Source organism: Ziziphus jujuba, chromosome 6 (genome assembly GCF_031755915.1).
Source record: "Ziziphus jujuba cultivar Dongzao chromosome 6, ASM3175591v1".
NCBI classification, from domain to species: Eukaryota; Viridiplantae; Streptophyta; class Magnoliopsida; order Rosales; family Rhamnaceae; genus Ziziphus; species Ziziphus jujuba.
In genome coordinates this window covers 21,790,144-21,806,875 of record NC_083384.1, presented here as the reverse complement: position 1 = coordinate 21,806,875, position 16,732 = coordinate 21,790,144, and the positions used below count along the sequence as shown (strand labels likewise).

The following is a 16,732-nucleotide window of genomic DNA, read 5'->3' as shown; positions in this document are numbered from 1 at the left end:
TTATTAAGCCTAATTTATCAACTACAATGTTATTAATTACATTTGTACAACTTCCACTATCAATAATCATACTACAAATCTTACGTTGAATTTCACATCGGGTGTGGAAGATGTTCTCTCTTTGAATTTCATCCTCATCTTTGTATGCAGCATGTACTCTCCTAGAAAGCAAGTTTAATTCAGCATTGGATGCTTGCAAGGTTTCGAGTTCATCCTCCAAGTCCTCCTCCTCTTGCTTGGCTTCATCCTCACTTTCTTCACTTTTCGATTCTAGCTCGTCATTGCCCTTTAACACCATAATTCTTCTATTCGGGCATTGGCTAGCGATGTGTCCTCCTCCCTGGCACTTAAAACACACAACATCATGAGTTCTAGAAGGTTTAGGATCTAATTTTATCTCACCTCTAAGTGCTTGGACAGATTCGGTCTTGACCTCCCTTCTTGGCCGGTTGGTAGTTTCTTCTCCTAATTTCGGCTTCAACTTGTTTTCATAAGTGGAATTGTTTTTCCAGCCACTTGAACTTGTCCTTCCACTGCTAGAAACTCCTCCAAACCATGTACTAACATCCCTCCTCTTGAATTGGTTCTCAAGCTTAATGGCTACATGCAACATCTCCTCCAATTCCAAGTATTGTTGTAATTCAAGTTGGTTGGCAATGTCTCGGTTTAACCCTCCAAGAAATCTTTCCATGGTTGCCTCCCTATCCTCATTCATATTCAGCCTCATCATTAACATCTCCATCTCTTTGTAATAATCCTCCACGGACCTACTTTCTTGAGACAAAGATTGAAGCCTTTGATGCAGCAACCTATGGTAATGGGATGGCACAAACCGTTTCTTCATGGCTCCTTTCATTTGTCGCCATGTTGTAATTAAGTCATCACCAACTCTCCTTCGGGTGCTTTGCTCATTTGTCCACCATTGGAGTGCATAGTGGCCAAACTCCATTGCTACCAACTTCACCTTCTTACCTTCCGAATAGTTGTGGCAGTCAAAGATCATCTCCATTTTTTCTTCCCACTCCAAATAAGCTTCGGGATCACTTTTACCCATAAAAGGTGGGATATTAACCTTGATATTTCCCAAATCATCATCTGTATCTTCCCTCCTCCTATATCTGCCATGGCCAGCTCTATCTTGGACAGCAAAGGTTTCGTCCATACCTTCCTCAAAGTCGCCGTCGAATGGCTCCTCATCAAATTCCTCTCTCGGCCTCTCGCGACCTCCTCGTCCTCGGCCTCGTCCTCCATGGAATTCTTGCCTATTTCTTGTATTCTGCCTTCCTTGTGAGGCTTCTCGTCTTCCCACTCTTTGATTCACATGCTCAACTTGAGCACTAACCCGCTGTATTGATTCCAAGACAGCTCTCATATCCACTTGGTCTCCACTCCCGGTAGCTCGGTCATCGCCATGGAATGCTACGGACTCTTCCTCATTGATCCTCAAGGGTGGATCCCCTCTTCTTATTCTAGAATCTGCCATGTTAGTAAAATACTGCAAAAATAAAATAAATCCTCACAATATTCACTCCCTCACGTGTTTCACTCAAACAAGGTCTCGACACTCGTGTTTGCACACTAGTTTCGGCTTTTACCCTCTTTTAAGCTCTCACACTCTTGCCTTTTTCCACTCAATGAATTATCTCAAAGTTCTAATTAAAACACCCACAAAACAGCAATTAGATCACTAGTATGTTTTAATTAAACTTATCAACAAAGCAGTAGCAAAAAGTAGGCAATACCGAAAGAATCCAACAAATCCTAATTTTTCGGCTTTCTAGACAAGAAAACACAAAATAATGGGAAAACGTTGGAATTTTTTAAAACTGCACCAGATGGTAGTAGATTATGAGTTCAAGAATAAAATTCCAGAAAAAGAAATTCAAATACGAACAAGAATCAAAGAGAACAAAAATATAGAAAAGTGTTGGTTGTTGTTCTTGTAATTCAAGTTTTGTATCAATTCCTTTAACTAATTTTAATCCAAAAAATTTAAACACCCAAAATCCAAATATCCAGCAGCAAAAAAATAATTTCCCAGCAACTCAAATATTGAATAAATAATCAAAAAACCAGCAGCTCCAACAAATTTCCAGCAAACAAATCAAACTCCAACAAACTGAAATTTTTTTTTTCTTTTTTTTTTTTATTCGGCTTTACCTCTTTTTTTTTTTTTTTTTTTTTCACTCACAGAACATAAACAACTGCAGTAGCAAGAATAATTACCAAAATGGCAATTCCAACTCCAAAACAAACACCAAACCCGTGACCTCCAAATAAACAAAATGTGCAGTTTTTTTTTTTTTTTTTAAATGTTGCCGCAACCTTCTTTTTTTTTTTTTTTTTTGAATATATGAATACAAATATTTAAGACTAAAACAGCAAAGAAAAATCAACAAAAACCAAATTAACAAGAACAATGATAAAAGACAACCAACAAACTAGGAAACAAAAATACGATAAAACTAGGAAATCCTAATTCAACTAGGAATGAATTTTTTTTTTTTTTTTTTTTAAGATGCTGAACGTGTATAGGATGGATGCAACCTTAACCTAATGCTAAAATTGCAGAATAACACAAAAACAAATAAAGCAAATAAAGATAGATCAAACCTGAACAAAACTTAGCTCTGATACCAAATGATACGAACCTAGGACGACCTGCTCCTAAACCCGTATTATATTAGCCCGGATCTTAATTAAGTTCAAGTTCTAATGGAATTGACCTCAACCCCTAACCGACCTGTGGTTAGAAACCTTGGTATAATGTAGACGCCACAATAGGGGATGGAAAACCTATTGATAAGTCAAGCTAAAACAACCAATTCTCTAATGGTGTTTTAGGTGTTCTCAAAGAACAAAGAGATAATTAATCTCACAAGTATTTTCTCAACCAAATCAAAGTTGTTTTCTTATTGATAACTAAGCCTTTAAATAGGCTACAAAGCCATGAAATAAAACCCTAGAACATAAAGAAAACTAGCCACCACACATAAAGAAACCTAGTTGGCTGAAACTATACTTCCTTTCCTAATCTAAGTTTGATTAATTAATTCCTTTATATTAAATTAGGAATTAATTAATTTACAATGGAAAGAATAAAATAAAAACCTTCCTAAAGTTATTTTTTTGGAAAATAAATAAATAAAAGCCAAAAAGTAATGGTAGTTTCCTAAAACAAAAAGTAAAAACAAATTAGGAAACTAAAAATGCTAGCCTTTTTTATCAAGTTGACTTTGATCAATCTTTGACCTCTTTGAGCTTCAAATCAGCTTCTAGATGATTTGTAGGATGCCCAATAAGCTGATATGAAGTCCCACACGTTGCCCATGCTTGGAAAAATAAGAAAAGGCTAATACAGTAAAATACAGTAAAGCCAGCAAGCAATATAGCAAATTCGGCCCAATTGTTGAGGCTGTCCGTACAAGCCCTTTTTGATTGTATTTGAGGCTGCTTTAACTTGATTCCATGACCTCTTAGGCATATGTATTGAACCCATAAAGCATTGGAACCATTTCATGCTTCCCGGACTCCAAAAATGTACCAAAACCGTCACCCGGGTCCGTATCGGCTTCCACCACTTGGATGCTTAGAATAGGCTTCGTATCTTCAAGTATGGACAAGCTCTGTTGAGATTGATTACCCCCTGTATAGATACTCCCAATTTGTCCTTAAATCTCTTAATTTGAGCTCTTGTGATTGCCCTAGTCTTCATCCGTGTCGACTCAGCACCACAGCGGGTTATCGATGGAGCGGGCTCGGGCGGAATCACATCAAGGTGTGTAGGCTCACGATTTGGAGGAGTTTCCAACAATGGAAGATCAAGTCTACGTGGCTGGAGAAACAATCCTACCTATGAAAGCAAGCAAAAGCCGAAGGTGGGAGAAGAAAGCACCAATCGGCCAAAAAGAGAGCCAAAAGCCGAATCTGTCCAAGCACATGAAAATGAGGTAAAATTTTATCCTAAACCTCCAAGATCAAGAGAAATTATTTGTTTTCAGTGTCAAGGAATAGGACACATCACCAGCCAATACCCGAATAGAAGGATCATGGTGTTGAAGGGTAATGGTGAACTAGAGTTGAAAAGTGAAGAAAGTGGTGATGAAACGGAGCAAGAGGAGGAGGAAGAGCTTGAAGGTGAGGCCAAAACTTTGAATGCTTCCCATGCTGAATTAAGCTTGGTTTCAAGGAGATTGCTGGCTGCATACAAAGATGAGGATGAAATTAAAAGAGAGAACATGTTCCACACCTAATGTGAAATCCAATGTAAGATTTGTAGTATGATTATTAATAGTGAAAGTTGTACCAATGTAATTAGTAATCTTGTGGTAGATAAATTAGGCTTAACAACAATTAAACATCCAGAACCTTATAGTTACAATGGCTTAATGACAGTGGTGAGATCAAAGTTAATAAACAAGCCAAAGTTAAATTCAGCATTGATAAATATGTAGATGTGGTTTTTGTGATGTTGTGCCTATGCATGCGGGACATATTTTACTTGGTAGACCTTGGAAATTTGATAGAGATGCTATTCACTATGGTAGAGAGAATAGTATTGTTTTTAGATTTAAAGGAAAAAAGGTCAAGCTGGAGGCATTAACTCCTAAAGAGGTGTACAAAGATCAAATTCAAATACAACAAAGGAGGGTGGCCCAACAATTCAAAGGGAGAACTACCATGGCCCCCATGGCAAAAACACCCATCCAAGTAGTCCAAGTCATGAAAGACCAACCGGGTAAGTATTCTAAGACCCAACTTGAGTCGAAAAATCATGGGAAAGCCCAAAGTGAAATGAGAGGGGGAGGGAAACTCGAGAGTGTGAGAGAAGTGAGAAAAGCCGAAAGTTAGAGCCAAACCAAAGGGAGGAAAAATAAATAATTTTATTTGCATTTTGGGTATGTTAATAAAGCTATCTTGAGTAAGAAACCATTGCTGGTCATGATTTATAAAGATAATTATTTTAATAATCAAGCTAACCTTGAAGAACTTGAATTGCCAAGTTCAATGCTTTCTCTTTTGAAAGATTTTTAAGATGTCTTTCCGGATGAAATTTCAAAGGGATTACCACCAGTTAGAGGATTGAACATCAAATTGACTTTGTTCTTGGGGCTGCCATACAAATAGACCTGCATATAGAAGCAATCTCAAAGAAACAAAGGCGCTACGAAAACAGGTAAGTGAGTTACTTGATAAAGGTTACATTCATGAGAGTATGAGTCCATGTGCTGTTCCTGTTTTATTAGTGCCTAAAAAAAGATGGTTCTTGGAGAATGTGTGTTGCTTGTAGGGCTATAAATAATATCACCATTAAATATAGACATCCAATTCCTAGATTAGATGATATGCTTGATGAATTTCATGGTGCTTGCATGTTCACTAAAATTGAAGCAACCTTGACCTAATGCTAAAATTACAAATTAACACAAAAATAAATAAAGCAAATAAAGATAGATCAAACCTGAACAAGATTTGTCTCTGATACCAAATGATACGAACCTAGGATGACTTGCTCCTAAACCCATATTATATTAGCCCGGATCTAATTATGTTCAAGTTTTAATGGTCACCTTGATCCCTAACCAACCTGTGATTAGAAACCTTGGTATATAATGAAAACCCCACAATAGGTGATGGAAGGCCTATTGATAAGTCAAATTAAAACACTCATTCACTAATGGTGTTTTAGGTGTTCAAAAGAACAAAGAGAATTCAATCTCACAAATAATTTTTTTATCAAATCAAAGTTGTATTCTTATTGAAAAATTAGCATTTAAATAGGCTTTGAAAAAAAAAAACATAAACCCTAAAAACCCTAGGAAAAACCGGCCACACAATGAAGAGTTCTAGCTTGACCGAATCTTTCCTTTTCCTAGTCTAATTAATTAATTCCCTTTTTTTCAATTAGGAATTAATTAATTTACAAAAAAAATAATAAAATAAAAACTTTCCTAAACTTATTTGTCTAGCAAATAAATAAAAACCCAAAAAGAAAAGTTAAACACAAATCAGAAAACGAGTTGACTAGTTTGAGAACTAAGCTGACTTATATCTGATGTCCAAGCTAACTTATGTCTGCCCAAGCTAACTTATGTCTGCCCGAGCTAAGTTATGTCCGATGTCCGAAGTCCGAGGTCAGATGTTCGAAGCATGGGTGTCCGATATACAATGTCCGATGTATGGGTGTCCGATGTATCAGCCTCCACCACTTGGATACTTAAAACAGGTCTTTTATCTTCAGGTATTGACAAGCCCTTTGGAGAATGAATTACTTTCTAGATAAAGGCAGCAAGGTTGTCCTTAAACCTCTTAGCTTGAGCCCTAGTGATCGGTCCAGTCTTCATCCGTATCGGATTAGTACCCCAGTGAGTTGTTGGTTATGCGAGCTTGGGCAGATTCGCATCACATTACCCAGTTCACCCAATTCATGTTGCTCGGACTCCTTAAATGTACCAAAACTGCTACCCAGGCCCGTATCGGCTTCCATCACTTGTATGCTCAAAATAGATCTTGGATCTTCAGATATGGAAAAGCCCTCTTGAGAATGAATTACTCCCTGGATAAAGGCAGCAAATTTGTCCCAAAACTTCTTGGTGTAAGCTCTAGTGATTGGCCCAGTCTTCATCCGTATCGGGTCAGCACCCCAACGGGTTATCGGTTATGCAGGTTCGGGCGAATTCGCATAATGTATTTTGATGATATTTTAGTGTATAGCTGAAATCTCGATGAACATGTGAACCATCTAAGGCAAGTTTTAAATACTCTTAGGAAGGAAAGATTATTTGCTAATATGAAAAAGTGTGATTTTTGCAAAGTTGACCTTGTTTTCCTAGGATTTGTAGTAAGTGCCGCAGGTATAAAAGTTGATCAATCTAAAGTGTTGAACCCATTCCGTGCTACCCAGAGTCCATAATTGCACTAAAACAGCTACTCGGGTCCGTATCAGTCTCCACCACTTGGATGCATAAAACAGGTCTTGTATCTTCGAATATGGACAAACCTTTTAGAGAATTAATAACTCCCTATATGAATCCAGGTAGTTTGTCGTTCAATATCTTGGCTTAAGCCCTAGTGATTGGCTCGGACTTCAATTGTATAGCATCTACACCCCAGCAGGTTGACAGTTGAACTGGTATGGGCGGATTCTCATCATTCCCCTCCTTTTATAATGGATTTGCCCTCAAATCAAAATCGGCACTTGTAGCAAAAGGAGATAAATCAATAACATTGAATGTAGGACTAACATTATACTCACCCAGTAAGTCAAGCTTGTAGGTGTTTTCATTGAATTGCTCCAAGACTTGTAAAGCATAAGCTTCGACTTTCTTTGTTTCGGAAACCTCTCCTTTAAGTGTAACCAAATACAATATCTTGGGTCAAATACTATTACAACAAATCCTAGAAATACCAATTTATCTTTATAGAAATCACACCTTCAAAGTTAGCAAATAATCTCTCCCAAAGTTTCAAATTTCCACTAAGTAAAGCTCTCAACAATGCAGATAAAGTTCTATACAACAAAAGCATCTTCATAAATCATGACTAGCAATGGTTTCTAATTCAGTATTGCTTTATTAACATCACCAAAGCTAAGATAAAAAAATTTCTTTTTCTTTTCTTTTCTTTCTTTTTCTTTCCCACTCACAGATTCCACTTTTCCTTTCGCACTCTCGGCTTTTTCAAATCTCCTCACGCTCTTAGGTTTGACTTGGTTTTTCTACTCAGTTTGAGTTCTAGAAATATTACATGGTTGTTCATGTTCGCCCTTGCCTCTTTGAATGGATGTTGAATCCATAGATGCCACACTTGTCCTTTCTTTGAGCTTTTCGGCTTAAACCTTTGTTGTATTTGAAGTTGGTCCCTAGATACGGCCTTAGGAGTCAATGGTTCCAGCTTGACCTTTTTACCTTTAAATCTAAAAATAATAGCATTCTCTTGACCATAATATATAGTACCTTTATCAAATTTCCATGGTCTACCTAATAAAATATATCCAACATGCATAGGCACAACATCACACCAAACAACATCCACATATTTATCAATGCTGAATTTTACTTTGACTTGTTTATTTACATTTATCTAACCACTATCAATAATCCATTGTAATATATATGGTTTCGGATTTTTAATTGTTATTAAGCCTAATTTTTCAACAACAACATTACTAATTACATTTGCACAACTTTCACTATCAATTATCATACTACAAATGTTACCTTGAATTTCACATCGGGTGTGGAAGATGTTCTCTCTTTGAATTTGATCCTCATTTTTGTACACATTCAAGACTCTCCTAGACACCAAACTCAATTCGGCATTTAAAGCATTTAGGGTCTCGGCTTCATCTTCAATTCCTTCCTCTTGATGGTCGGACTCAATTTCAACTTCATCACTATCAGATTCCAACTGGCCATTATCCTTTAACACCATGATTCTTTGGTTTGGGCATTAGTTGAAAATATGTCCTCAGCTCTGGCACTTAAAGAAAATAATATCTCTTATTCTTTAAGGTTTAGGATCAGATTTACCTTGAATTTATGTCCTTAAGTAGGTTCGGCCCTATCATCTCTCCTTGACCGATTGGTGCTTTCATCACCTAGCTTCAGTTTTCACTTGTTGTCATATGTGGGAATGCTTCTCCAAACACTTGGATTTGGCCTCCTGCTGTTTGATACTCCTCCAAACTATGTATTTGTACCCTTCCTATTGAATTGATTCTCAATTTTGGTAACCATATGCAACATTTCTTCCAATTCCACATATTGTTGTAATTTTAGTTGATAGGCTATTTCTCGATTCAAACCTCCTAAAAACCTTGCCATGGTTGCTTCACGATCCTCATTCATGCTTAACCTCATCATGAGCATCACCATCTCTTTGTAATAATCCTCCATGGTCCTACTACCTTGAGATAAAGATTGAAGCCTTTTATGCAGTAACCTATGTTAATGACTTGGTACAAACTTCTTTCTCATAGCTCTTTTCATTTGTCGCCAAGTAGTAATAGGTTCATCTCTAATTTTTCTTCGGGTGCTTTGCTCATTTGTCCACCAATGGAGTGCATAACGACCAAATTCCAAAGCTGCCAATTTTACCTTCTTAGCCTCCAAATAGTTGTGATAATCGAAGATCATCTCCATACACTCCTCCCACTCTAAGTACGCCTCTAGATCACTTTTTCCCATGAAAGGTGTTATGTTGACCTTAATCTTTCCAAGTTCATCATCCTTTTCCCTTGCTGGTCTCCCACAGTTTTGCCTTCCTTGGAGAGCATAGATGTCTTCAAAATCCTCCTCTAAATTATCTCCATAATTACCTCCTTCAAAATCCTCCCTATGGTATCTGCAACCTCCTTGACCTCAACCTCAGCCACCATGAAACTCTTACCTTAGATTCAGCCCACTTTGTGAAGTCTCTAACCTATCCATCCTTTGATTTATATGATCAAATCAAGCATTCATCCACTGTAATTGCTCCAAGACTGTGATCATGTCCGTGTGCTCATCTCCACTCCCCGTGGCTCGGGAATCACCTTTGAATCCTATGGATTCCTCTTCATTCATTCTCAATGAGCCATCTCCTACTCCTCTTCTCATCCTTGAATATGCCATGTTAGTAAATATATTGCCAAAATAAAATAAATCCTCACCAAATTTACTCCTTCATGTGTTTCACTTAAATAAGGTCTCGACACTCGTGTTTGTACACTAGTTTCGGCTTTTACTCTCTTTTAAGCTCACGTGCTCTTGTATTTTTCCACTCAAAAATTATCTCAAAGTTCTAATTAAAACATACACAAAATAGTAACAAGATCACAAGTATGTTCTCATTAAACTTATCAACAAAACAGCAACTAAAACAAACAAAATACCGAGCGGAATGAAAATACCTATTCTCGGCTTTCCTAAGCTAAAACAAGTTAAATCAATAAGCAAATTTTTTAAATGAAATAAAAGCTGTCCTGAATATGAATGAACCAATAATTCAAGGATAAAATATAGAGAAAGAAATTCAAGTTTTCTTTTTAATTCAGGTTTTTGTATATCGAGAAACAAATTGAACAAAAAATATAGGATAGTTGTTGGTTTTTGTTCTTTGTAATTCATGTTTTTGTATCAAATCTTTTAACTGATTTTAATCCAAATAGTTTTAGCACCCAAAATTCAAATATCTAGTAGCAAGATTGAATTTCCAGTAACTCCAAATATTGAATAAATAAGGAACAACTTAGTAGCTCCAACAAATTTCCAGTAATAAATTCAAACTCCAAATTCAACAAAAATTGGACTTCTACAATTTTTTTTTCTTCAGCTTTTTCTCCTTTTGTTTTTTTTTTATTCTCTCACAATTTTTTTTTACTCAGCTTTTTCTCCTTTTGACTAGGAATTTTTTTTTTCCTTTTTTTTTAAGATGTAAACGTGTAGGAGTATGAAACAACCTTAACCTAATGTTAAAATGGCAGAATAACATAAAAACAAATAACACAAATAAAGATAGATCAAACCTAGAAACAAATCTTGGCTCTGATACCAAATGATACAAACCTAGGTCGACTCGCGCCTAAACCCATATTATATTAGCCCCGATCGAAAAATTAAGTTCAAGTTCTTATGGAAAAACCTTAACTCCTACCCAACTTGTGATTTGAAACCTTGGTATAATGAAGATGCCACAATAGGTTATGGAAGCCCTATTGATAAATCAAAACTAAAACACTCACTCTTTAATAGTGTTTTAGGTGTTCAAAGAGGACAAAGAGAATTTTATCTCACAAATAAATTTCTGAATAATATTGAAGGTGCATTCTCATTGAAAAATAACCCTTAAATAGGTTAAAGTCACAAAACAATAAACGCTAAAAATCTAAGATAAAATCAGCCATACAATGTCAATTTCCTAATGTGGCTGAAATTCCATTCCTTTCCTAATTCTAATTTTGATTAATTAACTCCTTTATTTTGAATTAGGAATTAATTAATTTACAATGAAAATAATAAAATAATAACTTTCCTAAGTTGATTTGTCCAGCAAATAAATAAATAGAAACCAAATAAAAGACTCATTTCCTAAAACAAAAAGTAAAAAATAAAATTAAGGAACTAGTTGACTAGTTTAACCACTAAACTATCTTTGACCAAATTCCTGCTCGTAAAGGCTCCAAATCAGCTCCCATATGCCATGTAGGATGAAAAATAGGATTATTTATGCATCCCACACGTTACCCTGGCTTGGAATAAAGAGAAATACAGCACAACCAGCCAACTATTCCCTCTATGTGCAAATGCCCATTGTGGTTGCTTTTGATTCTAACTTGGCTTTATTACATGACCTCTTAATATTATTCATTGAAGTCAAGAAGTGTTGAACCCATTCCGTGCTATCCAGAGTCCATAATTGCACTAAAACAGCTACTCGGGTCCGTATCAGCCTCTACCACTTGGATGCATAAAACGGATCTTATATCTTCAAATATGGATAAACCCTTTTGAGAATTGATAACTTCCTGTATGAATCCAGCCAGTTTTCCTTAAATCTCTTGGCTTGATTAGCCCAGACTTCAACTATATAGGATCTGCACCCCAGAGGGTTATCAGTTGAACAGGTACGGCCGAATTCTCATCAAGTAATGCTATCAACAACGGTCTTGGTGTGACCATTAAGACCATTATAGAACATGTGAATGAGGATACACTTATCATAGCCATGTTAAGGATACATCCTTAGAAGCTCCTTAAAATGTTCCCATGCTTTATTCATTGGTTCAAAGTCCAATTAATGGAGTTGACCATTTCACTTCTCAACTTCGAGGACTTTAAAGGAGGAAAAAACTTGGTCATAAAGTTATCAATAAGCTCTTCCCAAGTAGAGATGCTTCCGGGTTACAAAGTATGAAACTAAGCAAAATATTTTCCCTTAAGTGAAAAAGGAAACAAGCATAAGCGAATAGCATCATCATCAACTCCATCGAACTTGATGGTGTCCACCAATTGTAAGAACATCGTCAAATGAATACTGGGGTCTTCACTCACCTTAATACTGAATCGGTTTTGTTGGAACATGTTGATTAAGGTTGGCTTCAACTCAAAATTATTCTCATTGATTGGTTGATGCCTTATCCTTGAATAAATGGTCTTAAGGAACCTATTGGAAGTAATTTTTAATAGCCTTTTGTCGAGGTGGACTTTCATTATTGTTCACCACAACACTCTTTCGTTCCCTTCTTAGCTTCCGATTTGCATGACAATCTCGTTCATTCTTTAGATTAAGATGTCAAAGCTCAACACGTCAAGCACTTTGCATACATTACCAAAACAAAGTAACTAAAATTAAGCAAAACTAATAAAAAGCCTAAATTGAGAACAATTAGTGTAATTTCAATATTAGAAAAATATCAAAACATCCAATCCACATTAACAATGCCAAAAACTTAGTGATCAATTTCTGCAAGTATATGGGTCGTATTAAGTAATAGAGTGATGAGAGAGTCTCATTTTTACAAGGATTGGTTTTAATGTTTAACTAATTACCAAAAAGTTTTACTAATTATTTTTATCGAGGCATACTAATGGAGTAAGGCAATGAAAATAAAAACAAGACAATAAATTAAACAACGAAATTGTAACTAAAAGTAAATGACAAGACAAAGAAATGCAAGTCACAAATAACAATTCAAAAGCTTATAATGGAATTACAACGAACTTAGAAAGTTAGGATTTTGACTTCCCCTCTACCCTTCCTATTTGATTAATTAGGTTGATTAAAGACTATACCCTATCTAATTTCTAGCCCAAAGAGTTTCCAATCAATCTAATCCCTTCTTCCAAAATGAAACTAGAATCTTTAAGTCCCTTATGAAGATTAAAAATTCCTTCCTAAAATCCTTAAGTCGTCATGCCTTAAGCCCTATCTTTTGTGGCAACCCAATTCCCAATCCAATTTCCCTGCATCAATTAGGATCTAGGTTCTATAAATCTAATGATCAACTTACTAAACTTTTCCAAGTATAAAATAGCAAATCTACCCAATAGCCAAGCAATTTCCTAAGTGCTAGAGTAATAAAGAAAGACATAATCTTCAATAAAGTTCAATAACCAAATACAATTTGGAGAAAAATAGATGGTAGAGAACAACTAATTAGATGAAAATTCTTAATGCTTCAATGTCATGAAAGGCTTCAATCTCCTTCAATCCAAGCTTTCTCTCTTTAATTATTTTGCTTCTCTCTCTTGGATCTTCCTTGATTTTTGTGCCTCCTTCCTCCAAAAATTAGCCACCCTTAACTTCAATCTCTAGCTTTCTCTAAAAGACATATTAGAAAATAAAATCTAGCCCTTAATTTTTCATCAAGGCTTCATAACTTGCCACATCGTTAAAGATAAGTTGGCATGTGGCTTGGGAAGGAGAACATGCATGTGCCTCTGTCTTGAGAAGATCTGGATGGTAACTTAGACTAACCATGAGCTAGGTGAAGTTGCTAGCATTCCTGACTTGAGCACGCCAAGAATGAGGGAAATCAGCCTTGGAGAGTTGGTGTTAGTGTTAAACTTGCTATGCACTATGGAAGCTTGGAGTGCAAGTTGGAGGCTTAAGCATGCTAAACTTGGTGAGTTTGAGTTGCTTTTGTGCTTGGATAGCGAGTTGGAGTGTATTTGAGTGAGCTTTAGCAAGCATGACTTGCAAGATAGCAAGTTACTTCAAATGGTAGAATGCTGGCCATGATGGCTCACCAATTTAGCAACTTGAGCACCCATGGTGTTGCTAATTAAACCTCATTTCATATCCCCAACATTTCCACTAAAATTAGCCTTAATTCCTCCTTTTTGCTCACCTTCAACAAGAACACAAAGCCTATCAAAAGTATCAAAAAGCTAGATTTCCAAGCAAGAATTTAAGCACTTAAGAGCTAAATAGGTGAGTTAAAAAAACTCACTTAGCAAGAAGCAAGACAAATCATAGTTTCATTTAATCATTTAATGGTATGGGATATTTTTTAAATGGTTGTACATATTATATTTTACGTATAAGGTCCGGATTAATTATCTAGTATATAATCATATGGATAAGTCCATAGAATACATAATCATATGTTCTCAAACTTAATGAGTTGTCTTATAGTTAATAAATAAAGTTGAGCGCTATATTAAACTTAAAATATTTTATGAAATAATTTATCTTGGTTATTTAAAATATTGTAATGAATTATCTTCACTCGAGAGAATCATGAGAGATTTAATTAGGGATAAATTTTTAAGAAAAAGAATTAATTTCAGACAACATTTTATATGTTATTTTTTATAATCTTAAGTGTATTATAAGTAGGTGATTAAGTGATTATGATTTCTTGAATTATCAATAAATGAGGTTTACTATGAACAGCCAATATCTTTATGATTTAGGATTACGATTATTTGATTACTATTGTTTATGAAATAATACAAAGTAGAATTTCTATGAAATATCCTCTTGATATGTTTCAATATTTGAACATGAAAAATTACTGACCAGTGCATTGGATCTATTAGAGAAATTGATATGTTAAGTGAATAGTTAATTAATTGATTCATAGAAAATATTATTAGTTAATCATTGACATTTTACAAAGAAAAAAAATACATTTAATATGAACATTGTTAATCTTGGAGTTTAAATTTTGGACTTTTGGTGGAGTAATACCAGATTGGATCAAAGTCTCAAGCTTGCCCCAGAACAAGTAAGAGATTGTTAGATTTATGCTCTTAGAACAAGGTAATACTAGTCGTATAATCCCTAAACTAGCTTAATAAATGACAAAATCCATTTAATTTATTCATATACAAGAAAGAGCTCATTAGTTAGGCCTAAGGTGTTAATTAAATCCTAGTAATTAAATCCTAGGAGCTAGGGTTTGTGGTCTATAAATATATTTTTCTACTCTCTAGCCATATAGCGTTTGAACATTATTTTTCCATGGTTTAAAATCTCAGTAGAAAAATCAAACATTTTGAAAGAAAAATAAAAACAAGAAGGTTTCAATGTGTTTTTCATATAAACCTTCTTCTTCTTTTTTGTGATCAAATGGATCCACACGTAGATATCATGCAAACAGTAGTTCGGAAGATCATATGGATTTAAGAAAATATTTTTTTTGCACTTCAAGAATTAGTGGTGAAAATATTTTAATCAAATATTTTATTCAATTATAAGATTTGGGCTTTGGCCCTATGATTCCAACAATAACTATCTGCAAAACTTGGTTATTTATAGTCTCCATGGTAACGATGTCTTACCTTCACTACATAATTACTTGAACGATTTGTACAGTTGCAATCATCCATCGATAGCACTCCAAGAAATAATACTAGGAAAATTTGAAACACCAGCATTATAATGAAATTCAAGGAACTAAGGTTTTAGGTTATCCGAAAACAAAAATAGATAAACAAAGTTATATTAGTCACACGTTCATAGTCAAAGGTAAGCCTGCATTAAATGCAGCTTAATTAATATCCATATATAATTTTACTAGAATACAGTACGTACACTGAAAGCATATTGGAAATCAAAATGAAGGGGAGGATCCTTCGATGCAATATTAACGCAAATGTTTATTAACATAAATCTTTATTGACACAAATGTTTACGGCATGAACCAATAAACAATCTTAGAGATCACCAAACACATCGTGAAAACTAAGGTGGAAAAAAAAAAAAAATTGAAAAACAGCAAATCATCTGGAAGTGACAGAAACAATTAATATAGCTAGAGATTTTAGTACTTAAGCGCACTGATATTCAGAGGGAACATTCTTGCCGCAGTAGTTGAGAAGCAAGCTCAATGAAACAGGGATATTAAGATTGAGACCCAAAACGTTAGCTTTAATGGCAGTGCAAAGGCAGACTGCAGCTTCGAGGTCAGCCAAACCTTCGATGAGGGTGCAGCAAGGGTTCTTGGGAGGCTTACCAATAACAAGGTGCACCAAATCTTGTTTCAGCAAATTGGCACATACCCCTAACTTAATGGTATCCCTAGGACAACTGGGCTTAGGATTAGGAGATGGTTTGGTTGCGGGGGAGTGGTTGTTATTGTGACTATTTGAGGGCCGTGCCGGTGAGCAATCTGGGACATTAGTTGAGCTCACCATGGTGAAGAAGAGCAAGTTGAGGGAGAGAAGGAGGGCAGAGGATGCTAAAGCCTTAGAAGCCATTTCGACAAAAACAAAAAAATTAGCTTTTAGAAATGAGTTGGAAAACTAAAGCTAATTTTGTGTTTGGGGAACGTCTAGCTTAGTGGCTTTTATAGGTGAGAAAACCCTAGCATAACCTGGCAATACAACTTTGAGGATAAGAATTTGGGATTATGGAGTTTGGAGTTTTCTTTGCAGGTTAGTTGTCAACTTTATGATTTTTGTCCCAAGCTCACAAAACAACGTTATAATTTTTCAAGCTTGGGATACTGCTCTGTTTTCATATGCCATGGATACTTATACATATGGAAATATTTTAAAATATTGGAAATTATATAGGTTTTTTTTTTTTGTATATTTAATTATTTGGGATTCAAGATGCATATGGAGTTTTCCATTTTTTCAGATTTATTGGTATTTGGCATTTGATGCTTTTGTTTTGATTTGGTGAAAATGAAGAGACTTACGAACGGGGGCGAATACTTACATTTAAAATTGAGTTCCCAAACAGAGGATCCTGCAATGTTCTTATTCAGAAGAAGAGCAAGATAAATCAGCCTTTTAAT

At 35.3% G+C, this 16,732-nt stretch overlaps 1 protein-coding gene across 1 annotated transcript; it reads right to left on the bottom strand.

Annotated features, from left to right (window-relative positions):
• Positions 1-15,567: 15,567 nt before the first annotated feature.
• Positions 15,568-16,264, bottom strand: LOC107433477 (14 kDa proline-rich protein DC2.15). Its single transcript, XM_016044764.4, has one exon. The coding sequence runs from the start codon at positions 16,185-16,187 to the stop codon at positions 15,759-15,761; it is 429 nt and encodes a 142-aa protein (XP_015900250.1). The 5' UTR covers positions 16,188-16,264; the 3' UTR covers positions 15,568-15,758.
• Positions 16,265-16,732: the final 468 nt, after the last annotated feature.

What these genes read in the sequence shown, in the direction of transcription:
- LOC107433477 (XM_016044764.4), bottom strand. Translation starts at nt 16,187, where the DNA reads ATGGCTTCTAAGGCTTTAGCATCCTCTGCCCTCCTTCTCTCCCTCAAC.